Here is a 27905-nt window from a genome sequence, read left to right as displayed (position 1 = left end):
AGTATGCTTTTTTTATTTTTCTATTAATTGTCCAATTTTTTAGGTGTCTGTTTTCTATCCTTAAATTTTATTGAGATTTTTTCTTCATTGCCTCTTGTAGCTTTGGTAAATGAACTAGCTCACCTCCTTGTTTTATTTATTCAGGAAGTATATTCAATTAAACTTCCTGGAGATCCAAAGCTTGGAGAAGGGAAACCTGAAAACCAGAACCATGCTATAATTTTCACACGCGGGGAAGCTATTCAAACTATTGACATGAATCAGGTAATTTAATATTATATGCATTGTTCCAAGTCCCAGATTTTATTTGTAATTAAAAAGATATAATGTAATAATTCATATTTGTGTGTCACCTTGGAAGCTGTCTTATATGCTTTTTTCTGTTTTATATTATTGGTTTTCAGTGTGATTTTAGTTCAAAAAACAAGAAGTTTTCTATAGTTCTGTTATATCTAGTGAGGACTAATTCTACTTCTTCATTATTTTTCTATATATTTTTAATATGATAAGATATGTCAAAAAAGAGGCACAAATGAATGGTGACGAGGTCTTTTGGTTGCTGAATTGTTAAGGCCTGCTGACATGACTGGTCCATTTTACTAGCTTGATTGAGATTTTTGGTTAATTGATTAGTATGCATTATTGTAGAATTTGCACCCTTGTCTGTTATTTTGGTTGTTCACGATTATCAATGCTCAGTGATGGCTAGGAATGTTGGATTCTAATATGAAACACTGCTGTAACTTTTAGATTGTGGGAGTGCTGTTAGATTTGACTCTACATGCGTAAAATAAACCTTGTAAAAAACTTCGTTTTATTTGAGGTGCTTCTTGATGATATAGTCATATGTGGCCCAGAGAAGTATGAACGCAACACAAATTTTTCTCTAAATGTGATACTATATTGTGCTCCATATGGTTGGTTTGATTCCCATGGCTACCTTGTAGAATTAGGATCTTGGAATTTTTCTGGTGGCATCAGGAACATGCTTTATTCTTGTACATGTTTATATTACATGGAAGCTATGCTGATAAGCTACTGGCTATTATTAATGTAAGGCTGTGGCTGAGTTAAGACAACTTCTGGATTTCTATTTTTATTGGATGTCTAGCTTTTCAGATATCTATGTCATGGTTTCATTACTTGTTTCTAGCATGCATCAGTCCTTCCTATTAGGTGTTGCATTTAATGGATACCTTGTAACACTTGGTTTTCATGTTGCTTTTACGCAAGTGTTATATATCCATCTTGTGGCAATGTTGAATGATTTAGAAATAATATTTTGCTGACCTGCCCTTGTCTTGTTCTGTAGGACAACTACCTTGAGGAGGCAATGAAAATGAGAAATCTTCTTGAGGAATTTCGAGGAAATCATGGCATTCGACGTCCAACCATTCTTGGCGTTAGAGAGCATGTTTTTACCGGAAGGTTTGTGTTGCCTTTTCGTTGAAATGATCATCCTGTAGTTTTATTTCTTTGTTTATCATCCTAATGCATCATGGGTGTGGATGTGTACATGCAGTGTCTCATCTCTAGCATGGTTCATGTCTAATCAGGAGACTAGCTTTGTCACTTTGGGCCAGCGTGTGTTAGCAAGTCCTCTCAAGTGAGTGTATTTACTGCAAAAGGCTATCCTGATTATGTTTATATTTCTTTCTTGACCTTGTCAATTGTATTTATTTACCAAAACACACTGCAAGTATAAAAAAGAATCGTGTTGACACTAAACAGTGAATTTATTGTTAAAATGTCTTGTTGCTTAGCAGGGATTTGAGTTCTCAAGAGTATTTTTCTTATATTTTATAGTCAATGAAACCCTCTTTGCTAGCTAGAATTTAGTTTAAATGTTTTTTGTTTCCTCCACTGTGTTCTCACTATCTATAGGCTTTACTTTTAGACGGTATTTTTATATGAGCTGCAAGTGTAGAGTGTTTAATATCAAGAGAGTAGATGACACTGGAGAGCTTAAAAGAATAACTGCCAAGGAGTGAAATTCTGCACTGATATGTGGTATATGCTGCTTCTTTTATCTGGTAATAGAAGAAGTAAACATTCACTGTTAGAATTTTTTAAAATATGCGATATCTAGTTTTACTGATTTTTTACCGATTTGTTATTTGTTTGTTCCCCTTTTTTGATTTGGAATTGAGAAAATATACTCATTGTCACCCAGATATATGGTCTTTGTGTCTCGCCTAGAGTTTAGCTTTTTTTTTTTTTAATCTGGTCTTCTTTATTTTGATATTCTTCAAGGAAATAGTATCTTACACGGTTTATTCCGTCTTCATATTGTTCTTCTTCGAGCAAAAGTGTCTTTTACATTTGTTTATATTATTACTTCAAAATTTGAGTGTGATATCTTAGTTGATTGCTGGGGCAGAGGGTTTTATTGTGGTTGTAAGAAATTTTTAGTTTCTGTTGATTTATTGAGCTTTCTTATGAAGCATTATGCTATGATATCTAGCTTGTTTGCCAGCCTGTCCTTATCTGCTGTCCTTATAAGGGATTTTGTAGTGCTTTACTTACGTACATTTTCATGTGGAAAAAAAATGCAGAGTTCGTATGCATTATGGGCATCCTGACGTATTTGATCGAATTTTTCATATAACTAGAGGAGGGATTAGTAAGGCATCACGTGTTATCAATATTAGTGAAGACATATATGCAGGTAAACTTTGAGGATGGAAATTTTTGGTTTCTGTTTTTAAAGTGTATTGTTTTTCTCAACTCAGCTACATGAGCTGGTTTCTTTTTGCAATTAGTTTTGAAGGCCAAGCTGACCTGATACTTCTGTATGTATAGAAGTACACACCTAAAACCATCTGAAAAAGGCATTATAGGAACTTAGAGAAGATTCTTGTAATTAATTGGAAATCAAAGTATGTGATTCCATTCCCTGTTGCCAGTAACTGGTACTGGATGTAGACCATCCCTATATTTCCTTTCTATTTCTGTCAGAATTTTCTCTTCAGGTGTTTGAGAATTAACCACTGTAACTGGAGTCATGCAAGCTAATCATACAATAAAAACCTAGTTTTTGTAACTATTAAGTATGAAATGAAAGTTCTTAGACCTGCATTCTTAATGAGATAAAATTTATCACAGGGTTCAACTCCACGTTGAGGCAGGGTAACATCACCCACCATGAATACATTCAGGTTTGCTTTTCTTTTCTTTTCTTTATCTTTTATTTTTTTCCGGGGGGCTAGTCATCATATTTGTCTCTTGGACCCATCTTTATCTATTTTCTTGAGATTCTGCTTTTCACGGCAGGTTGGTAAGGGAAGAGATGTTGGATTGAACCAGATTGCTTTGTTTGAGGGGAAAGTTGCTGGAGGAAATGGAGAGCAAGTCCTAAGTAGGGATGTATACCGACTTGGACAACTTTTTGATTTCTTTAGAATGCTATCATTCTACTTCACAACCGTTGGTTATTATGTCTGCACAATGGTATGACTACTCGTGATATTTTCTGCATGTCATTCTAAATTTGGATTATGTTGCCAGTCTTCAGATTTGTCTGATATTAATTTTCATTATCGCAGATGACTGTCCTGACAGTTTATATATTCTTATATGGAAGAGTTTATCTGGTAAACAAATTTTTTCTTTTCCCTTTCAGTTCTTTTAATATATATCATTTATTTCTCTTTTAACTTTTTCTTCTGAAAGAAAGCAAATTAGTTAATTAGTAATTAAGATGAGACTGTTCATTGAGTTTCTTTTAATCTTCTATGTCATGAAAATTTTAAAAATAAATAAAAGCTTGGTGGCCAATTAATTCCATTTTAATGCATTTATTTGAAAATGAAATTTTGGCTAGGTTCATAAAAAACTATCCCATTGAAGGGCATTATGTCAATTTCTTGAAAACCTCGGTTGTATTGCATCTACTTGGTGCTCTTGCATCCATTTTTAACTTTCTGGAGATCCATGGGACATTGTATAATATTTTATCCAACGAAAGCCACCATACAGGATCAAAAAATAATATCCATAAGTGCGGAAACGTATGTTTTTGAATTGAAATGAGTGTACTTGAACATGTTTAAGCATGTATGTAACCTTTTTTCTTCATTTTTATCTCCTTTTATTTTGCCAGCTACTGCTTCATATAAATTTGTTTGTAACTTTATTTGGGCATAGTATTTTAGTACAAGGCCACATCAATAGAGGCGTGAGTTTGTCTTTCAACTATAACTTGGGCTTAATTTGTTGTTTACATGATACTGATCCAGCTTTTCCTGTGAGTAACAATAATTTTGTCAACTTGTTACGAATTCAATCAGGCTTTCTCTGGACTTGACGAGGCAATTGCTAGACAAGCAAGAATATCTGGTAATACAGCATTGGATGCAGCTCTGAATGCCCAATTCTTGGTCCAGATTGGAGTATTTACTGCAGTCCCTATGATAATGGGTTTTATACTTGAATTGGGATTGCTGAAGGTTTGTCATTCTGATTTTCATTAGTATCATAATATTCTTTTGTTCTGTAAATTACAAAGTTTGATTGGCTCAGCTTGGGAAAGTTATGCATTAAAACTTTGTCATATTCTAGTCTTACTATTTTTTTTTATGTTTTTATTTTTGTTTTTGTTCTAATAAGCTTATTGCTTGGCACGTTTTAGGTTTTTTCATTCTAATCATCTTTTGGTTGGTTGATATGCAGGCTGTAATCAGTTTTATTACAATGCAACTTCAGTTATGTTCTGTCTTCTTCACATTCTCCTTAGGAACTAGAACTCATTATTTTGGACGTACTATCCTCCATGGTGGTGCAAAAGTATGGGTTTGCTTTTGGTTGATCTTACATATTCTAAGATTTTTAGTTCTTCTTTGCCAATTTAATTGATGTACTTTCATCTTTTGCAATTGAGACAGTATAGAGCAACTGGTAGAGGCTTTGTAGTGCGTCACATCAAGTTTGCTGAAAATTACAGGCTTTATTCAAGAAGCCATTTTGTTAAGGCGTAAGTGATACTTTCTGTTGAAATCAGTTAATTTCATTTTTACAAGGAAAAGCTGAAGCACAGGGAACTGAGCTGGCTTGATGTTATTTGTATGAAAAAGTGCAATTGCTTTTGTTTTGAAGCTTTCATGCATAATATTTTTCAGGCTTGAAGTGGCATTGCTTCTGATTGTATACATTGCATATGGTTACACGGATGGGGGTGCTGTTTCTTTTGTTTTGCTTACTCTTAGCAGCTGGTTCCTTGTCATCTCATGGCTGTTTGCCCCTTATATATTTAATCCATCAGGCTTTGAATGGCAAAAGTAAGTTCCACAGCACTTGGATTTTACTACTGTAGCTTTTAACTTCAAACTTTTTGGAATTGATTCTAAGATGCCATTAGAGTATAATTACTGCAAGTCTGCAGCTTTACTGCTTCCATAGGTTACCATCTTGTAGTTATACTTTTTTGGTTTGATGAACAGGACTGTGGCAGATTTTGATGATTGGACCAGTTGGCTTCTTTACAAAGGTGGAGTTGGGGTGAAGGGAGATGATAGCTGGGAGTCTTGGTGGGATGAAGAACAGGTTTGTTGTTGTGATGCTAATTAGTTCTTTATTTCTCATTTATTTTTTGTCAATGCATTTGAGATTTTTTTCTTCATCGCCTGAATCCTGATGTGAATTTACTTTTTCTTTCTTTTGACGGTGTATAACAATGATTTTCAGATGGAGCTTTTCTGTGCTAGATTCTTTTGTGCCCTCAATCATATAATTAGGGACCTTAAAAGTTGCTTCACTGCTTTCTCTGTTTTCATATTTACATTTTCATTTTCAATTCTAAATAATTATTCCATTTCTCTTGCCTTACATTTGTTGGCCAAGTCTCCTTTTTCCGCGATTGTCCAATCAAATAGGTATAATATGTTATTTAGAAACAAGCTTTATGTGTTGGTAGGGATGGCTTGCTTCCTGATAACTGCTTTTCTTTTTTTTTTTTTCTTATTGTGGAAAGTATTACATTTCTTGTGCAGATGCATATCCATACACTGAGAGGCCGCATATTGGAGACAATATTAAGCTTGAGATTCCTAATGTTTCAGTATGGCATTGTGTACAAACTCCATCTTACAGGAAACAATACATCACTTGCGGTGTGCCTCTTGCCCTACTAATTTTCTGGTTCATATTTGTTGGCTTTGTTTCTCAAATTTAATGAAGCATGTTATTGAAACTCATTTCCTTAGCTTTTCTGCTATTTGGAATATTTTCCTTGTCATGTCATCATTTAGCAAACCATTTCTAGCAAATGCTGGAAGATACAAAACTGTGCTTAGTAGGGTGGGAAAGGATAGTAACATGGCATAGAAGTTGAGGATGGAAGTTGTTAGGAATACTTTTTCACATGCATCCATGAATTATAATTGAGCTACACTAGATGAATTAGCGAGGCAAAAATGTTGGGAGAATGTTGAGTTGAGTTTCCAACACTACGAAATTGCCTCCATCACCTGTTAGGCATGTAAGAAGTGACATCTATTTGTTTTTTTTCTCCTAGAATGCACATCAATTAGGAAATGAACGTTTTTATACTTCCAATTTTTTCATCTCTTCTATCAAGAAGAGCCTATGTAAAGATTTAACGATTCTTGAACGCCATTAGAAAGAACATTTGCATGCACTTGCATTATCAATTATGAAGTAGAGGTTTAATGGATTCTTTTGGATTCACATACAGATATTATTCTTCAATGCATTTCCGGTTCCGACTTTTTAAAAAGTGAGAACTTTGCACTGGTAGCTGAATAACCGTAAAAATCTTTCCATGCATATCTATTAATAGTTGAAGGCTTACTGCACATCATCTACAATTCTCCATGATGTCCTATTTGCGAAGTTAGGACTTTTACTGAAATAAATACTTAGATCATTTTTGCCATGGTTTCTCAAACTTAGTTTTCACTTTGTGCTCCTCGGGATAAGCATGGCTAGAGCTCGAACCACTTGAAAATATTGCTGGAAGAATTATGATTTTTTAAGGTTATTATATGTTCTTTCTTGATTAGTGCTACATGGTCTCCTAGTGTAAATGTTGATGCTACTTTATAATGTTAGAGTCTCTACCTCATTTTTAAGTAAAAGGTTTATTTGGACTGAAAGGAGGAAAAGGTGTTAAGTATTTTAAACACATTCATTAGAATGACGTTAGTTATAAAAATTTAATGGAGTGCATAGGAACGTTGAGTACGTTTATCAATAGCTTGTATGTTGTTTCACATAGTTTCTCTTTTTCAAGGTGTCTGTTGGGGCACTGCTATAACGAAAGCTAAATGTTTTTGGTATTCTCAGTACCGATATTTTGTATATTAGCACAGTGAAAGCATAGGTGACTGTTTGCAGATTATGCTTTTCTGTATGTGAATATTTGTTCAACCAATGGAATGGATATAAATTATAATCTATGAATGCTGTTGGAATTTGATAGAGTGCCTACTGACGGTTTGTAGAAATTAAATATGGTGAAACAGTTTAATATGTTGATGAATTGTGTGTGTATATATTTATGTATATGGATATTAATATATGGACCATTATCCAAGAACATTCATATGCCAGTGATCCTGGTTATTGAAATTTTAGTGCCACTTTAAATTATGTCCTGTCGGATTTAGATGATACATTATTGGGCTAAAAGCTCTTATTACCACTTGATCTTGATGGTCTCTTTTGCTGTCAAGGTTTATGGATTTTCCTGGGTTGTTCTGGTTGGATTTGTCGTGTTGTTCAAGGTTAGTATCGATTATCATTTGAGGACCCTTCACCACTTTCCAAACACACCCTTTCCCTGGAAAAAAATAATCTTCAATGTACCGGATTTTTGGTTAAGGTGTCTTAATGATTGATTGTCTATTGGCTCGCAGATATTTACCTACAGCCCTAAGAAGTCCCATGACTTCCAATTGGTGATGCGATTTATTCAAGGGGTTATATCCATAGCCCTTGTTGCTGCCCTTTGCCTTGTTGTTGCCTTTACTAAATTATCAGTTGCAGACTTATTTGCATGCATCCTTGGTTTAATTGCTACTGGATGGACCATATTATGTGTAAGTTATAATTCGCTCTTATTTTCCGCTTTGGATACCTTTCTCTTGATTGAACTTGTGAAAGCAATTCTTGTCGACTAAGGCACTTGTGTAAAAGCCACCTCAGTTGGGAATTTACACATTCCTCGTAACTGAACTTTTGATTTATCTTTGTCGGTAGACACTAACGGGTTTAGTTGTTGTCTACTTTTTCCTTAATCGGAAAGTAGTTTTTATTATCATGTTATTATTTTGTTCTGATACAGACTGTTGAGGCCTTGGTCTTGCTAGTCTAATATTTCTTGGGCTGCTGTATTTTTAGTGGTAGTTCTCTAGATGCATGACCCGACCATTTGTGTCATATCTGTTTCATGTGTCAAAAACACGTGAAAAACATAAAAATTATCTTGTCACAATTTTTGTCTGACATGTCAAATATGAAACAGTTTTTTTTTTTTTTGTTAAATTTATATATGGTTTTTGTCAATTTTAAAACGTTGCTTTCCTTTTTTTTTTTTTTTTTGGTATCATTACAGTAGGAAGTTGGTTTTATTAGCCTAACTATTCATTTTGGATTAAGTTCAGACCAGTCTGTGGTTCTATTTTGTATATTTCTAACATTGTTTAATCCATTTTTGTTTCTGTCGATATAGCTGGCTGTGACATGGAAGAAGATAGTTAGGAGTGTGGGTTTGTGGGATTCAGTGCGGGAAATTGCCAGATTGTATGATGCTGGAATGGGAGCGATCATATTTGCACCAGTAGCAGTATTATCATGGTTTCCATTCGTTTCAACCTTCCAGTCTCGCCTTCTCTTTAACCAAGCATTTAGCCGTGGGCTGGAGATTTCTCTAATCCTCGCTGGAAACAAAGCCAATGTCGAGAAATGAGTGCCCGATCTGATCTCTCTTGAATTATACACGGCTTATGTACAACCTATATTTATTATTGTCTCTTTGCTGAGGTTTGCTGCTGTAATGTACATATAATTGTAGAAAGTATGCACAATTTTTTTCACGAGGAATCGTTTCACTAACTTCGGCCATGGAATGTCCAAAGCATCACAAATTTAAACTAGAACATTCTGATATGGTTAAAGACGAAAACAAATTAGAAAAGAAATAGAAAATGGGTTTTTAATTTTTGCCAGTGTATCAAAAAATATATATATATATATATTAACGTCCTAAATTAAGGTTTAGTGTTTGACAATTTCAAATGTTAAAAAAGAAAAGCAATGCTAAAATCTACAAAATTAAGAAACCTGCCAGTACTTTATCATACCTAATAACTTGGGTTTGCCCTAGTTGCAACATAGAAGAAAATTTAGGAAAAGATCCAAATTTGTAACACAGTTATTACTCAGATTGTAATAGTCTTGAGAGAATAGTGTTTAAATTCAGGGTAGGCCCAAAGGTGTACATTATTAGCGAGCTTATGGAACAATTGAGAACTTCAAAGAGAGAAAATGGTGGGCAAAAACCGCCACTGGCACTCGGCTCAAGGGTTAATGGTGATCTAAAATTTAGATAAAGATTTTAAACATTTCAGACTTTTGAGTGAGTTATGATACTTTTTCAAAATTAAGCTTACCTGTATAATTTAGACAAAAGGACATCAAGATACTGCCGCCCGGAATACCAGGCCAGCAGGGCTAATTTGATGGAAAGAACTCTAAGGACAAAGTAGGATGGTCTCAGATTTTGCCTTTTTCATGTATGAAAGTAGGTAGATTAACCACCAAAATGCAGTCCAATCAGCAAGCATCAGAACACCCTAGTGGTGAACATGGTAAGGCTGGAATGTGGTTCAAGATCCAAGCAATAGCTCTGATTGCGAGTAAATGAATGGGGCATAAATGAAACCCCAGGACAAAACATAATTCAACAGTTTTCTGAATGACAATAATGGGGAAATCCTAACCCTTTCATTGAACCTAAAGCCTACCCTACCAATTGAACAACAGGTTCATTAGAAAAGTTAAAAGTTACATTTACCGTCCTTCAAATCATCCCCTAGCTTTCTTTGTTGAATGACCAGTCTTCCGTTTGTGACGACTGAAATCTGACACAAAACGAAATGTCTGCCCACAACCTTCCTCAGCGCACACATAAGGACGAGCACCTGTGTGAACCCTAATGTGTTCGGTTCGAGCCCATGCCCACTTGAATGTCATCTTGCAGCCCTTCCAAGGGCATTTAAGAGGTCGGTCATCGATATGAACTCGACGATGCTGCACCAGATATTTGTGTGAGAAGAACTTCTTTCCACACCCTTTGACTGGACAAATGTTTCTTTTGTGCAGGACCAGCTCTTGTTTCAAGCCAAAACTCATGGTGCAGCCTTCCATGTCACACTGATATTCTGCTTCCTCATCTTTTACTTTTGCAGTGTTGTGACCAGCTAGAGTTTTCACATTTGAAGCATTCTTCACTTTCTTCTTACTAGCTTGCTTCTTCTCTTTTGGTTTTGCTTCTGACTCTTTCAAAGGCTTTCGGACTCTTTTCCTAAGGCGCGTGCTGGGTCCACCTTCTATCTCATCTTCACCATATGAATTGCACTGTCTAGCACTTTGCTCAATTTTGGTGTTCCGATTCCGAGGAGTCTCTAGTTTCATTTGCTGAGAGACTACTTGCTTTGTTGTCCGACGTTTCCCTTGTTTCACATTCTGAGGAGTTTCTTGTTGGATTTGTCTTGGTGTCTGGGCTTTCTTTTTTCTGCTTCTAAGATTCCTATTTGGTTGATGATAATTCTCTTCCAATGAATCATATGAAACTGCATTCTCCCTTTCAATAAATTTCCCTTGCCTGCTTCTAGGAGTCTTTCTGAGCTGCTTTGGAGAAGTATCATCCAGTGAATCATCTGAAACTGCATCTTCCCTCTTAAGAATTTTGGTATGCTTACTTCTCGCAATCCTCCTAAGCTGCTGAAGAGAACTATCACCTGGAGAATCAGATAAAACTGCATCTTCCCTCTCAATATACTTGGTTCGCTTACTTCTAGGAACCTTCCTATGCTGTTGATGAGAATTACCCTTCAATGGACCAAAAGAAACTACAACTTCTCTATCGGTATATTTGGCCACTTTGCTTCTCCTCCTATGCTGCTGTTGAGGATTATCCTCTAGTGAATCATCTGAAAATGCATAATCTCTTTCCATGCGCTTCATGTGCTTGCCTCTAGGAATCCTCCTAAGATGACGTTGAGAATCATCATCTGATGCATCATCTGACATTGCATAATCTCTCTCAAAAAATTTTGGATGCTTGCCTTTAGAAATTCTTCTATACTGTTTAAGGGCATTATCTGCTCGTGAATAATCTGAAATAGCATCATTCCTTTCAAATGACTTGATTTGCCTGCCTCTAGGAATCCTCCTTTGCAGCTGATGAGAAATTTCCTCTTGTTCATCGTCTGATACAGCATCTTCTACCTCCATAAATTTGGTCTGCCGGCTTCTACGAATCCTCCTATACTGCTTAAGAGAGCTTTCATCAAGTGAATCACCTGAAACTACATCATCTTCTTCAAAATATTTCCCTTGCTTGCCTCTGAGATTCCTCCAATGCTGCTGAGCATTAAAATCCTCTTCTTCATCCTCTGATTCAGCAGCTTCTCTTTCAAGAAATTTTGCCTGTTTTCGTCTAGAGAGATTTCTACACAGCAGAAGAGAATCATCCTCAAGCGAATCATATGAAATTGCCTCTTCTTTCTCAATTAGTCTAGGCTGCTTGCCTCTAAAAAATCTCTGTTGCTGCCTAAGAGAACTACCATCCAATGAATCATCTGAAACTGCACCCTGTGGCTCGATGCATGTCACTTTCTTGCTTGGTGCAATCTCAGCCCTCATTTTTCTCTTTCTATTAAACACTTTAGCCACCTTGGTTGTTTCAGCTTTCTGAACATTTTCTCGTTTTCTCTCAAGATTTTCATCGGAAGTTGCCCAAGCATGGAAGCATCTTTCTTGTTCTTGTTCATCAGGATCCCTTTGTGCCAAAAATGGATGAACCTGATTCGACATCCAAACTTTACCACACCATTTTCCAGCCACTACTTTTTTCTGTTTGCTAGACCTCCTCCCATACCTGTTCAACTTTGTGGGTGAGCTCGCAGGAGATTTACGGCCAAATGCACTGTATATAACACAGTTGTATGGCATCTGTTTACTGTATAGTGTAGAGCGGCTGAGATTGGCACTATAAAATAGGTTAATACCCAGCTTTACTGCCCAGTCCCCATTTCCATGTAGAGCATCCTCACTATCAAGAGCTGAATGGATCCTCTCCTCATCATCCTTGGTGGCATCCCCAAACAAGATGTCATTCCACTGATAATCAATTTCTAATTCTTCAGCCACCAGCTTCGCTTCTGCTTCTATCTTGGGATATTCTGCATTGTTTATAGATAATCGTTAACGACTAGAGAGAAAGAACTGAAAACAGTTATCTGGTAGAACTACTGATTAGTTTTCTAGAAGATGCAAAACATGCAAATAATAATAAGAAGTAGCTGGAGACGTTTCCCAGAGAAAAAATTGTTGCAATTAGAAGAAACATATCAAGGGACAAGTTCGCTGGTGCATGGTGCCTGTCATTTATTATAAAAATAGTGATCAAACTTTACTCTCTGAATTCACCTGCAGGGCAATATTCCCCTTCCATGTGTATCAATAATCTCAACACAAAAAGGTAGAGCATAGGAAGGTTAAAATACAGGAAATACTTGGGCATTTCACCCTAGTTGACTTTTTTATTCACATGCTTACATGCAGTATCATCCAAAAAAAGTTGCATAAGATAACGGAAACATAAGGGAATGCACATTACTTTACAGAAATACTATCTCCCCATTTTTTTTTTCTTTTGGGGAAGGGTGAGGAAGAGGTCATCCAAAAAAGTTGCATAAAATAATGGAAACATAAGGGAATGCACATTAATTTACAGAAAACAGTATATCCCGATTTTTTTCTTTTGGGAAAGGGTGAGGACGAGGAATGTAAATTTATGTCAAAATATTCAATTGTGTATAATGTATGCCAAAATCTACCTGGATGACAAAGAAGAAATACATGCACTCCTCCTATTTGACGAAGTTGCTGTTCTGCTTCTACAGCATGCTCAAGACAGAAGACATGCATTCGAGACGAATCTTCATCAGATCTAGGAGCATATGGAATATCTGCATTCTCCATTGGGGCAATGGCCTTGCTACACCTCATTTTCTCTGTGCCATGAGTGGCTGGGGAGCAACTTGGATTAGCATGTGATACAGTGATTGGATCTCTAAATTTATCCTCCAAACTATTTGATCTTCCTGAAGCAAGATTATCAGTTTCAAACTCAACTGCTCTGTCAACTGTTTGGGGGCTCCTATACTTGATGTCAACTCTTCTAGATCCAGGTTCTGAACAGGAATCAGTAACATGGATGGGAGCTTCCTCCTCAGAATCAAGCCTTGATAATGAGGAAGTGTGACTCCGATTTGCATTGCCAGGAGAGAAACCGGAACCATTATACTGAAATTTCCTTCCTGGTGAAGTGTTTGCTGAACTTGTCTCATCACCAAAGACAGTAGCATTTGGTTCAACATGATCTTCAGAATCAGATGAATTTCCATATGCTGAAGCTAATAGACCAAGAGCAGAAGTATCTCCCCCTTCTTTAGTATCTTCCACCACTTGGTTAGTTTGATCTACCATCTGAAACTTGTACTCAACAGACTGAACAGGGACATCATATAAAGCATTTGGGGCACTTCTATTTATCCTCCCTGTATCAAGGGGAAAAAAGCTCATGATTGGTTCAGAACAAATAAAGGAATTTGAAGGAAAACCGGATCAAAGAGTAAATCTTCAGCAAAAGAAATAGCAGAACACTATTCAGATAAAATATTACTAACAGAAGCTCGGATAAGCATGCTGATCTATAGACAAGCATATTATCGAAGGCATCATGCAGCATAAGTAGTTTAACTCAAACATGACAACCATCACATCCTATTTAGATGCAAGTATGTGAGCCCAAACAAAAGCAAATTGCCATGAGACTTGATATTAAACGGGGCATCAATACCCATTACCTTATTTAAATTATCCTCTCTCTATTACACTCTGGAAATATGAATTCCTAGGAACTGAATGACCTCCAGCCAAATTCCAGACTATTCTACTTCTATTCAAGCAGTTTATGTACCCGCGGATGATTTGACCGACCCTGCCCCTGCCACAACATTTGCGCATTTAGATGCTACTACTGTCCTATCAAGAGGATTAGCTGCCAAAGGTATCTATCCAGCGGTAGATCCTTTAGACTCAACGTCAACTATGCTCCAACCTCGAATCGTTGGAAAGGAACATTATGAAACTGCACAAAGGGTTAAGCAAACCTTACAACGTTACAAAGAACTTCAGGACATTATAGCTATCCTTAGGTTGGACGAAGTGTCCGAAGAGGATCGCTTAACCGTATCATTCATAGGGCTGCTTCTATTTTAGTCGACTGACCTTTACAAACACTACATGTATCATAAAGACAAAAGCTATAGCCCCACAAGCAAAAGGAATACATTAAACAGTAATGAAACCAAGAAAACATTCACTTTGACTAGCATTTAAATCACATGAAGATCAGCTAATAAAAGAAAATTTCCTATATAACCTACTTGTACAAGGATTTTGCTCAGAAGTGATTGCATCCCCATGAGCAGCAGTGAACCCATCGTGTGTTAATCCAGAACCAACAGTCCAATCATTAAAAAAGCTACAATCAGCTGACATGAGGTATCTAGCTGCTTGTTCAGTGGGTTGAAGAACAGCAATACAATCAAAGCACAATATTCCACATGTGACGCATGAAAACAGTCTCTGATCTGACAGTGCATCAGCTTGAACAGCACTCTCTCTTTCAATGTTTGTGTTCAAGGTCTGAGTTGGCAGTCTACACGTATAATCAGTTCCCCTAAAAGAAGAATCTCGGTTACCTTCATAAATAGTAACAAATTTTCCTTTCACTGAATAGAAACCTTTTACTGCCTTGATTTCTTCACTCCTGCCTAGCATGATCTCATCAGAAGCCAATGTTTCAGATGATTCCCTCACTTCCTTGTAGTTACATAAACCAAGAGATATCCTAGGGTTTGTTCTTAGTTGGGATGCAACACGTAATTCTGAACAAAGAGAACTGTCAGAAGAACATTTGGGGAGTAGTACCACTGAAGATCCTTTTCCAAGAATATGAAGTAGGTCGTTGTTCTGTATTAGATTCTGCACAAACAATTTTTTAACCAAGGTTTCTCCTTCACTTTTATTCTTGTCTTTTAGTCGAGAACTCTTTGGTTTAGCACCGATGCTCATAGGTACCCTGCAAGGAGAAACCTAAGAAAAATGAGGAAAATATGCATAATATAAGTTACTGCTCTTCAATTAATTGTAGTTCAGCATCCTATAAAACAACTTTAGGCATACATTTTGAGCATGCCAATAAATAATACACATATTTGTCCTTCAAATCATCTGGATATTAACTTAGTAATAATGAGAAACTAAACTAAGGGAAGAATGTTACTTAGACTCTTCAACATTCTAATGTACCAAAGTTGACCACATATAAGACATTTCAAAGTAAAAAATGGCATGATGATATGGCCCTCTAAATATTAATAGGAAAAACTTGCAAAAAGAAAAAGATACCCATGATGGAGAACATTCTTCTAAGTTTTGGAAGAATGTCTATTCTAGACGTAAATTTAGGAAAAAAGGATTTAATTTGTTAGTAGACTTGTTTGTTTGGTTTATTTTATGAGTCTTTATTTGGCTTAGGTGGCTTTACTTAAAACCTGGATTTATGAAGCTTATATAGATAGGTTTTATTATGTTTGGAGGTTAGGTTTTGATTATTGACATTTTTTATATTGAGAATTCTGAGTTTATACAATTGAGATTTCAGACAATTCTTGAGTATATTCTGGTTATTTGTTCTACATCAACCCATCTCCAGCAATTAAACCCAAGTCAGAGCAACAAAGGAACAGGAAAAAGCAAGAAAGTATTCCAATCACAAGTAAAAGCAAGTGATAAGCAAATGTAAAATTTTTTTCTAAGCCATTTACCTATCAACAGAAATTTCCCAAGCAGTGTGGAAACTAATCAATTAAATTCCATATGCAAATTCAAATGGATTGCAATAATATTTTACAGTAAGAAGAGCAAACTATAACAAAAAATTGCAGTGACTCAAGAGTTCAGCTATATTTGGTACAGAAGGCACAATGCACTAGGAAATTAAGGAACAGAGGTGTTGGATGGAATCATGCTGCATAGCCATGAGTCATACCTTGAACATAACTCAAGTGCAAGATCATAAAGTAACTGGAAATGAGAGACCATTGGAGGGTAATTAATTGAAGCTCTGCGAATAGCAGCATCTCTGGCCACTCTCAACCATTCTGGAGTTGCAATATTAGCTGCCTCTCCAAAATTAAATCCTAATTACAAATACATATGACTTAAATAAGCTGCCTCCTCTGATAGTAACTAATAGAAATTCAAAGGTCTCACCATGACTGAACCCTGAATGATAGGCTCTTGGGAAAGTGACAACAAACTCCCCAGCATTTTGCACTAACCTGATTTCAGAATAATGATTATGTAAGAAAGAGACAGATAACCATCCCTCACCAAGACAATCAAGTTATAAGACTTTAAGAGAATATATTCATTATAAAAGTATATTATCTTTGCTGCGATAAAGAGAAAAGGACAGGCCCTAAATTTAATTAAAAGAACAAAAATGGAGTTGAAACGCTTTCTTACAGAATGAGAGAAAAGTGAAATGCATGCAAAACAAAGCTGTAAAGCTCATAAGTAATAATTTAAGAACCTAAGAAACTTTTTACAAAGCTAAAGAACACTCAAGAGTGCAAAATAATAGATGAGTAAAATCACCTGCAGCATGGAACTCCAGCACAAATAAATACTTCAGGGGACATCACTGTGGTCTTCTCACCAAGTGTAGAAAAGGTAACTAATACACGAAGTAAAATTTGCTCAGTTAGCATGTTTGGGAAAAGGTGTAATATCAGTACCATCACTTAAATTATGAGAGATTCAATTGCTTTTCTTGTTAAGCAAAATAAAATCAAGGCATAGAAACTCCATGGAATAAAATTGACCTGATCCAAAATGGCCAGTCAAAAACCATTGATACACTAGAAAGTCAAATATTTCAATCATGAGCCACACTCTCAAGTCTTTAACTAAATTGCTTTGCAGGTGCTACAGCTTCAAAAGGATACAACACATTGCACAAGGGGAGCTTAATACCCAAATATACCATCAACCTTTAGTAAAAAATGGAATTATGGACCTAACCTTTTATTGTATGTAAATAACGCTATAATTTTTTATTTGTTTGTAATTATAACCACAAACTTTTAAAATCAACAAAAAAAAATCCAATCGGAAAAACGGACAACTAACATTTGTTATCTAGCATTGTTGGTAAACATGACAAGTCATAATTAGTCTTAAGTTATTCCAATTAGGTTTTTTTAAAGAATAACTTAAAAGTTATTCTAATTGGACTTTTCAATTGATTTTAAATGTTTATTATTAACTTACAGAAAAAAATAAGATTATAGCCTTATATACACATAATAAAAGTTCAGGGGCTTAATTCCATTTTTTACTAAAGTTTGAGGGTATATTTGAGTATTAAGTCATACAAAGGGCCACGTTATAATACACAAAATGCATAAGCACAATGATATGAATTTACTTATAAATCTAAAAGAACTATGTGCCATATCCTTTGTTCTTCACTGTGGGAAAACATTTATTTATAGTTGATTGTAATATTGTAATTTGTATATTTACATTTGTATCTCTAGAATTAAGTATTTGTATCCCTAGAATTAAGGACAAAAAATTAGGATAGACAGTCCCTCAATTAGAGGATTAGTTTTAAGAAGATTTAGTTTCTTAATTTACCCACTAGTTAGTTGTATATAAACCTAAGGTGCTTGTATGATTCTTAATGAGCATTTTTTCAATATACATTCAGTTTTTCATACAGTTTTATTTCTCATTTTTTTCACATAATATCAGAGCTTTAGGCTTTTCTTGGGAAGAAAATTTTTTCAGCCTTCATTGCTGAATTCTATTTCAGGCATTCATAGCCAAATCTCATTAAATCTTTCATTCTTATTTTTTCCTTCTTTGGCCTTCATTGCGTAGAATCGTCTTTGGTTAAACTTATACTATAAAAACCCGTTTCAATTCTGAGAAAGATAACCATGCCAGAGATTGCAGAATCTGCCACTACTACCCAATTTGAGGAAGTGTCAACTGGTAAAACCATCGAAGTACTATAGCAATCTCGGGAACAAAGAAGGTTGGACAGAGAAGAGATTGAGAAATTAAGAAGCCTATTGAAAGCTTTTGAAAAGCCTACTGGGATATGTTCTCTGTTAAGGTCTCTAGTTTAAGTAAAGCTTCTAGTTCTCATGGATTAAATATCTCAGTTAAGCCTATTAAAAATTCTTGGCTCATTAACTCGGGAGCCACAGACCATATGACACATTTCTCACAGAAATTTAGTACATATGCCCTGTGTCCTAATAATAAGAAAATTGTTATTGCAAATAATTTACTTACTACAATGGCAGAATTACAAGATGTTCAAATTAATCCCTCGTTTGTTCTTAAAAATGTTCTTCATGTTCCTGGATTGTCTACCAATCTTATATCTATACAAAAACTTACTAGAGACATGAATTGCACAGAGACTTTTTATCCCTCTTATTGTGAATTTTAGGACCAAAATTCGAAGAAGAGGATTGGACTTGCTAAGAAGAAGGATGGATTAGACTATCTTGACACATCAAACAACACAAGTAATATCAATAATAGTTTACCTTTGTCATTCCTTTCTGAAAATCTCTCAATAAAGACAAAATCTAGCTTTATCATTTTCATCTTGGACATCATTCTTTTGGAACTTTGAAAAACATGTTTCCTTCTTTGTTCAAAGGATAAAATGCTGAAAATTTTCATTGTGATGTTTGTGAACTTGCAAAGCATAGATGTGTGTCTTTTCCAGTTAGCAATAAGAGAAGTTTTACTCTTTTTTACTTGATTCATAATGACATTTTGGGTCTCTTTAGAATTCCTAATATTTTTGGTGCAAGGTAGTTTGTTTCTTTCATAGATGATTGTTCTAGGGTCTCGTGGATATTTTTACGCAAATCCAAATCATATGTGAATAATGTGTTTTTAAGCTTCCAAAACATGATCCAAAATCAATTTGGAGTAAAAATCAAGAGATTTAGGTTTGATAATGCAAGAGACTATTTCAACCAGAGTTTATCTACCAATTTCCAAAAGGAAGGGATTATCTATGAGTCATGTTGTGTTAATACTCCACAGCAGAACGAAGTGGCAAATAGGAAAAACAATCATTTACTAGCCACAACCCTAGCTTTACTTTTTCAATCAAACGTACCCAAATTCTACTGGGGGAAAGCTATTCTCACTGCAACACATATCATAAATAGGTTACCTTCGAAGTTTTTGGGATTCAAAACTCCTATGGAACTACTCTCACAATTTTATCCCAACTTTAATACCACAAACAACCTCACATCTAGGATACTTGGTTGTACATCATTTGTTCATGTTCATAGTCATAATAAGGGGAAGTTGGATTCTAGAGCAATTAAGTGCATTTTGTGGGGTATTCATCAACTCAGAAATGGTATAAGTGTTATCATCCTCCTACCAAAAAATTCTATGTGTCTGCAAATGTCACTTTTACTCAACCTTATCTTCAGAGAGAGACTTTATTCATGGAAGATAAGGATAAAAACTTCTTTTTGCTTGATTTGTCCTCTTCAACATTTTTACCCATTAATTCTTTTGAGTCTAAACCTATTTCTTTTGAGTCCAAGTCAAACACTGAATTTGAGTCTGAACTCATTCCAAACACAGAAGATGTGACAAAAGATAATATTGTTCTTGATTCTATGAAGGAATTACAAGTGTACTCAAGAAGGAAAGTTTCAGATCTTGAACCAGTGCAAGTCTAAGAACCTGATCCTAACTCTGGAAATGAGGTAACTACAGTCTTTGACTCTAACTCTCAAAATGAGCATGAATCTCCTAAAACTATGACTAGTAATTATGATTTGCTTATTGCCATTAGGAAAAGAACCAGAGAATGTACTAAGCATCCACCATACCTATACTCTCATTTTGTTTCATTCGTAAAATTCTCATCATCCCACAAAAATTTTCTTGTGAGCCTAAACACTATTTCTATTACAACTACATTATTCAAGGCATTATCCAATGAGAAATGGAGGCAAGCCATGAAAATAGAAATGGAGGCCTTAGAGAAAAATAACACATAGGAACTGGTAGAGTTGCCTAAAGGAAAAAATCCAGTTTGGTGTAAATGAATTTTCACTGTAAAATACAAGGCGGATGGTACTGTTGAAAGGTATAAAGCCAGGTTGGTGGCTAAGGGTTACACTCAAACTTATGGAGTGGATTATCAGGAAACTTTTGCTCCAGTTGCCAAGGTGAATACAGTAAGATTTTGTTATCATTGGCTGCAAATTACAATTGGCACCTTCAACAATTTGATGTAAAAAATGCTTTTCTACATGGTGATTTGAAAGAAGAAATACATATGAAGCTTCCGCCGGGATTTGGAGGTCATCTAGAAGCAAACAAAGTATGCAAGCTGAAAAAGGCTTTATATGGCCTTAAACAGTTTCCTAGGGCTTGGTTTGGGAGATTTGCCAAAGTGATGCTAGCAATGGGATATAAGCAGAGTCAAGGGGATCACACATTATTTATCAAGCACTCTGATTCAAGGAGAGTCATAGTTCTACTAGTGTATGTTGATGATATAATTGTAACCGGAGATGATGATAAAGAGAGAGAATCTCTAAAATAATGGTTGGCTAGAGAATTTGAGATAAAAGAGCTAGGAATATTGAAGTACTTCCTAGAAATCCAAGTAGCTCACTCACGGCATGGAATTTTCATCTCACAACAAAAATATGTGATGAATCTTTTGAAGGAAACTAGGAAGCTCGCATGTAAACCTGCAAATACCCCTATAGATCCTAATTATAAACTTGGAGATGCTAATGAAGATGTTGTTGTGTATAGAGAGATGTACCAGAGATTAGTTGGAAGACTCATTTATCTTTTACATACTAGACTTGATATAGCATATATTGTGAGTGTGATAAGTCAATTTAAGCATAGTCCTAAAGAAGTGTGCCTACAGGCTATCTACCGTGTATTGCACTATTTAAAAGCCAATCCTATGAGAGGTATCTTATTCAAAAGAAATTCGAGGCTGGTTCTAAAGGCATATACAGATGCGGATTACACAAGTTCAGTAACTAATAGAAGATTCACCTCAGGCTACTGCACTTTCCTAGGTGGTAATCTTGTGACTTGAAGGAGTTAAAAACAGAATGCGGTAGCAAGATCAAGTGCTAAAGCAGAGTTTAGAGCAATGGCTCAAGGAATTTGTGAACTACTATGGTTAAAGATTATCTTAGAAGACTTGAAGATCAAGTGGGATGGACCAATGAGACTCTACTGTGATAATAAGTCTGCAATAAGCATTGCACACAATCCTATGTAACATGACAGAATAAAACACATTGAAGTACACCGGCATTTCATAAAGGAGAAACTAGACAGTGGGTTGATTTGTACACCATATGTATCAACCAATGGTCAACTTGCAGATGTGTTGACTAAAGGTCTCAACACTGCAACATTTCAAGAAACTATTTCCAAGCTTGGAATGGAAAACACCTATTCACCAACTTGAGGGGAAGTGTGGGAAAACACTTATTTACAACTGGTTGTAATATTATAATCCGCATATTTATATTTGTATCTCTAGAATTAAGTATTTGTATCCCTAGAATTAAGGACAGAAAATTAGGATAGACAATCCCTCAATTAGAGGATCAGTTTTAGGAAGATTTAGTTTCCTAGTTTACCCACTAGTTAGTTGTATATAAACCTAAGGTGCTTGTATAATTCTTAATAAGTGGCAAAGAAAATATTTCAACCAAAATACTTTCTAAGAAAATATTTCATGGCAAATATACATGAGACAAGCAACCACAAAATCTAATAACTACTCCATACACACAGCTCCTAGAAAGAACATAGAAGATGGAGTTGTCTGATTAGATGAAGATGGAGGAAACTGAAAGATAATACTCCAGTCACTTGAAACTCAAAATCTAAAATCCTTCAAACCCAACACATAAATCAACAGAGCACTGAAGAGTAAATGATAACTTGTGATTAAACTTCATATCATTAACATTAACTTGTTGCCACTTCCAACATAATTCAACCAAACAAAATAGTATACATGACGAACAGAGTAGGCACACTAACGAAAATGCTAACATCCCTTAAAAAGCTGGATTGACACCATTAAAAAAAGTCAAATTCGAGCACCTAGTATATGCAGTTTGTTCTTCTTTAGCTCAAACCAGTCAATCTCACCAATCCTATCCCATATGAACTACTACTTATGCAAAGTCAACAGAAAGCATTTCACATGTAATCCAGTAGCTAACTGTGAAACAGAGGAGACACAATTTATAGTTCAGTGAACTCACCGAGAGGATTGAACTCTCCTGCATAGCCATCAACCCTGACCACCTCCTCGAAAGCAACAGCAGCATCCCTGGGAACACCGTACCATGTCTTTGCTGCCCCCATATGCAAATAGTTCAAGCTATGCAAGTCATGATCCTCTACGTGCCAAGCGAACCAACTGAACAACATTGCAATGTACACCATAGGGGAAGTAACTCCCGGAATCTCCTCTTTCATGAACCTTAACAATGACCCTTTTGCCCTCGAAACCGCCCTCATATTCCACGGTGTCTCCCCCACTGTAACCCCTTCCCCTGCTTCCCTCCCTCCCACACTGCTCTTCTTTGAGTCCAACGGCACAAAAGCAGAACCAGGCATGTCGTTAGCATACTCAACGGAAAAGGGCTTATCAACCGTTGCTTTCCAAAAAAGGGTTTCGACTTCTAAAGCTGAAAGGGAACCCTTTTTGCTGTATCTTTTCAAGTAATTCCTTTCGAAACTCTTGGCTTTTGCTTCGAATTCTTGGAAAGTGTAGTACTCCCCACTCTGCCAAACAGGTTTCTGAACGGGCCGTTGTTTTCTGGGGCAAAACCCGATCTGCTGTTGGCGTGTAGTGAATGTGGGTGCCGGCTTCGAATCTGAGCTAGCATTAGCAGCGGCACGAGCCACAAGGGAGCGATTGAGGTTCCCAATAGCTGTTCTTTTAGGAGCAGGTGGCACTGGTGGTATGATTTTGCAGATTCCATACTGGGAAGCCTCTTTTTCGATCTTGAAAATGTAGGCTATTGGATCTTGGAACTCTGCCAAACTAGGCCTGTACTCTGGAGCTAAAGGCAGAGATTTCAGCCACGAAAACACCTCTTGACTTGGCTCCGGTGAAAGGTTTGAAGCAGCCATGAAAAAAGGAGTATATTTTCCTTTGTAAGACTTGGGTAATCATTGAAAGCTCATTTTATGAAAGAAAAAAAACAGAGAAGAAAGTTTTCAAATTCTTCTGAGCTTCCATTTTCTTTGTTTTCATAATCTGAGAAATGGGTTTCCTTTTTTTTTTCCTTTATTTCTTTCTTTTGTATAGTATAAAGAGGAAATGGTGAAAATTTTTATGAAGGCAGATGCATAAGCAGAGGCAGAGCAGGGCAAACTATGGGAAGAGTAGTAGTCATGTCATGTGAGTAGTGGGGTTTCATTCTGGGTTTCGAGGAAATGACAGTCACTTTCTTATTATTTACCTTCTTGCCACTTTTTTTTTTTTCATTTTTTTAAGGGGCTTGTGACCTTTTAATATTTTTATTAATAAGCATTTTTTAAAAAATTATTTTATTTATTACAAATAAAATTTTTAGATTTAAAAAAAAAGATGACACATAAATTTTTTAAAATATATTAAATTTTTTTTAAATTTAATTAAAAATATATATGTGTAACAATGTCTTAACTCTATTTATAAAATTTAAAAAATTACACTAAATGATCATAAAAGTACATTTTTTTACCTTATAAAATAGGTATGAGTTTTTATTTGATAAATATAAATAAATTTATTTAAATCTATTTAAAAAAATTATACTACCAAACTCCAAAAACTTTGCCGTTAAATAAAAATAAAAGGAAAGGGATTATATCTTAAAGTCATATTTAGTATATAAGATATAAAAATAATATAATATTAATTATTTTATATTATATTTGATTTGTAATTAAAAAATAAATAAAATTATAAGAAAGTTTAATTATCTTTTTAGTATAAAATAATTTAATCATTGTAAATTATTATTTTTAATTTATGAGATTAAATTTATGTCTTATTATATTTTAAAAATTATATCAATAATTTTATTTGTATAAATTTTGAGAGAGAATAATTTTGATCAATAAATAAATTATACTCTCTTAATTTTTGTATATATCAAACACAAAATAAAATAATATTATTTAATATAATTCTATTCATAATATTATTTTATTTTATCCTATTATAATATTTTACACTAAACATATCTCAAAAATTTAAGACTATATATATAGAGATGGCAACGGATAGAAACGAGATAGATTTTTACTTATCTTCGAATTTGATTTAATTTTATATTCATAATACTCAATTTGATATTATATAAAATTACATATGATTTTACTCGAAATTAATAAAATATTATTTTTTAATATAAATATAAAATCTAAAAAAATTTATAAATATAAAATTAAATAAATAATTATATATATAATATGATTAAAATGAATTTACTTAAAATTTAATCTTTATTTTATTTTACAATTATTCAACTCAATTCAATTCCAAATTTGATTTAAAAAAAAAATTTAAAAATTGAATCGTATCAAAATATGTCGAGACACGAATTGATCATATTTCGTTTTAGATCTCTGATTTACTTATTAGGGGAAACTAATCACCAAATCATTAAGGGTATTGTTTTGAGTGTGGCAAATGAAAAAAAAAAAAAAAAGAATCTCATTGATTAACTGTTGGTGAAGATTTAACAGGCCAGTGTGTGGTTGAAACTCTTGAATCCCATAACATTTCCTTATCAATGATCGTGCGTGAGCTCAAATTGGTGTGCTTTCTATATTTGCTTTGACTTGTCGGTTGCAATGTACAAAAACAAATATGACAAGCTGGGTATTTTTTTACTTATAATTTATAGATTCATAATTATAGTGAAACGTGATGGATTTTGTCAACGGTCCGATAAAATATTAAATATTTAATTTTAACGATCCTGATTTAAATTATAAAAAATTCAAATACCAAAAAGGTGATTGATCTCTTGCAGAAATTAATTAACAAAATTCTAAATTGCAAATGAAAGTATAGATTTAATTAAATACCTAACATATTATTCTTGCATATGACAATTAATACTATCACATCATCACCTTTTTTTTTTAACAAAAAATTTAAAAATAAATAAATTATTTAATTTTTAAATTAAATATATCATATTCGATAATTTAAAATAAATAAATATAAATAATATATTTAAAATAATTATAATAAAAATAAAATTTTAATCAATTAAATTAATTACTTATCGATCGTATCATCACCGTTTATATTTGTAGTCTTCAGAAAGTGAGAGGTGCAGGGAAACTGGGCAATGGTTGCTCCCGTACAATACCTGCAAAATTTCATGATCAATGCCGATGTCTTGGTGGCTGAAACAGACGAGTAAAACTCCAGCATTGATGTGAGTCATAAATTTTTTTATTTTTATATATCAGATTTTTTATCATAAAATTTATTTAATTAAAAAATTAAAAAATGTGAAAAGGTTTAAAAAGTAAAATTAAAATAATATGTGAATATTTCAATTGACCATTTTTTATAAATTTTATCTAATTAAAAAAATATAAAAAAATAAAAACCAGAAAAAAAGTGAAAAGAACAAAAATGGAAGAAGGAAAAAAAATCATAAAAAGTGCGACGTACACACCCCATTAAGTTAAAAATATTAATTTTTTAAATTTATACATCAAATAATAATTTTATTAATATAATATATAATAAAATTAATAATAAAACATATATATTTTATATATACTCCAAATGAATTGAAGTAAAACACTTTAAATATATTTTTGTTCTAATCTCATTTATTAAAAAAAAAAAAATTCAAACCATCTTAATTCGATATCAATTTTAAAAAGTTAGTACTTACTATATTAGAATGGATCAAAATCCAACTAACACAAATTATTTTAACATCTCTATCAATTGATGCATTTATTATAAAATTTATCTAATTAAAAAAATAAAAATATAAAAAAAAAGTCAAATGAGAGTGACACGTGAACATTTTCATTAATCTTATTTTTTCACAAAATTAATATAATTTAAAAAAGCATAGAAAAATAAAAAGCAAACTGTTGTGGTACAACATAAAATCTCAATTGAATTTAAAATATTAATATATTAAATTAAAGTATTAAATAATAATTTTATTAATAAAAAATAAAAAAAGAGAAAATATAAACAAAGAAAAAAAAAAGGAAAAGATAGATCATCGACTTTTTATGTGAACATTTAAACTGAATTTAAAATGTTAATGTCTTAAATTAAAATATAAAATAATAATTTTATTATATAAATATATAAAATTAAATAAATAATAAAAAATATATTTATATGTATATTATAAGTGGATTGGAAAAAAATATTCTAAATCCATTTTTATTTGTATTTACTTTTTTAAATAAAAAGCGATCTTGACTTGATTTGATATCAAATTTTTACAAAAATATTCATATCAAATTGAGATGCAAGAAATTCATCGAAAATCAATTGTTTTACGGTAAAATTTTATTATTTTTATCAATCAATTCATTTTATTATAAAATTTATCAAATTAAAAACACAACAAATTAAAAAAAACAAAAAGAAATAATTAGTTTCCTTATTAGTGAAAACTAATCACAAAATCATTGAGAGTATTGTATTGAGTGTAGCAAATGAAAAAAAAAAAAATCACATTGATTGACCGTTGGTGAAGATTTAACAGGTCACCGTGTGGTTGAAACTGTTGAATACCATAACATTTCCTTATCAATGATTGTCCATGAGCTCAAATTGGTGTGCTTTCCATATTTGCTTTGACTTGTAAGTTGCAATGTACAAAAACAAATATAATAAACTGGGCAATTTTTCATTTATAATTTATGAATTATAATAGTACTGAAAGTGACCAATTTTATTTATCGTGGCTTAAATTATTAATAAAATATTAAAATTTTAATTTCAACGATCTTAATTAAATCATAAAAAATTCACATTAAAAAAATATTTTTTATATAAATTAATTATCAAAATTCTAAAATTCAAATGAAAATATAGATTGAATTGAATACATATCAGTTTATTGTTTCCTATGACAATTAGTACCATCACATCATCACCATTTATATTTGCCTCCTTGCATTCTTCTGAAAGTGGAAGGTGCAGGGAAACTGGGTAAAAACCTGCAAAATTTCATGGTCAATGGCAGAAACAGACGAGTAAAACGCATTAAAATAAGGCACTTCATCTCTTGATTATTATTAATTTTATATACCATAAATAATTTATATAATTTTCAAAATTATTGTAATAATATAATTTCAAAAATAATTTTATTATTTATGATTTGAAATAATTTTATTTAGTTAACAATTATTAATTTATATAAATTAAACATCATTGTATTTGATATTATTAAAAATTAAATATTATT

General features: G+C 33.5%; 2 protein-coding genes across 12 annotated transcripts in view; one reads left to right on the top strand and one right to left on the bottom strand.

Annotated features, from left to right (window-relative positions):
• GSL8 (glucan synthase-like 8) overlaps positions 1-9053 on the top strand; it is a 28140-nt gene extending 19087 nt beyond the window's left edge. For 8 of the 11 annotated variants that reach the window (XM_089766063.1, XM_022914252.2, XM_089766062.1 and 5 more), the window contains 16 exons: positions 145-264; positions 1313-1428; positions 1523-1606; positions 2556-2668; positions 3106-3158; positions 3274-3450; positions 3546-3593; positions 4290-4448; positions 4672-4785; positions 4884-4972; positions 5118-5276; positions 5439-5541; positions 5988-6107; positions 7692-7742; positions 7875-8057; positions 8690-9053. In XM_089766063.1, the coding sequence (XP_089622189.1) occupies positions 145-264; positions 1313-1428; positions 1523-1606; positions 2556-2668; positions 3106-3158; positions 3274-3450; positions 3546-3593; positions 4290-4448; positions 4672-4785; positions 4884-4972; positions 5118-5276; positions 5439-5541; positions 5988-6107; positions 7692-7742; positions 7875-8057; positions 8690-8926 (1926 nt within the window). In that variant the 3' untranslated portion in view covers positions 8927-9053. Of the gene's footprint in view, positions 1-144; positions 265-1312; positions 1429-1522; positions 1607-2555; positions 2669-3105; positions 3159-3273; positions 3451-3545; positions 3594-4289; positions 4449-4671; positions 4786-4883; positions 4973-5117; positions 5277-5438; positions 5542-5987; positions 6108-6691; positions 6734-7691; positions 7743-7874; positions 8058-8689 lie in introns of all 11 variants that reach the window. The other 3 variants (XR_016345270.1, XR_016345271.1, XM_089766060.1) reach the window with 3 other exon arrangements.
• A 786-nt stretch (positions 9054-9839) lies between these two features.
• On the bottom strand, positions 9840-23813 carry LOC111313605 (lysine-specific demethylase REF6-like). Its single transcript, XM_022914280.2, has 7 exons — positions 22701-23813; positions 16978-17056; positions 16591-16658; positions 16367-16517; positions 14697-15394; positions 13083-13805; positions 9840-12425 (listed from the first exon to the last, which is right to left on the bottom strand). Exons 1-7 carry the CDS (start codon positions 23575-23577, stop codon positions 10045-10047), a joined length of 4977 nt encoding a protein of 1658 aa, XP_022770015.2. The 5' UTR covers positions 23578-23813; the 3' UTR covers positions 9840-10044.
• Positions 23814-27905: the final 4092 nt, after the last annotated feature.

This window comes from Durio zibethinus, chromosome 9, assembly GCF_047325235.1.
Source record: "Durio zibethinus cultivar Kanyao isolate XHJ-2024 chromosome 9, ASM4732523v1, whole genome shotgun sequence".
In the NCBI taxonomy this organism is placed as follows: domain Eukaryota; kingdom Viridiplantae; phylum Streptophyta; class Magnoliopsida; order Malvales; family Malvaceae; genus Durio; species Durio zibethinus.
Note: the sequence above shows the minus strand (reverse complement) of the source record. Positions and strands in the feature narration are given on the sequence as shown.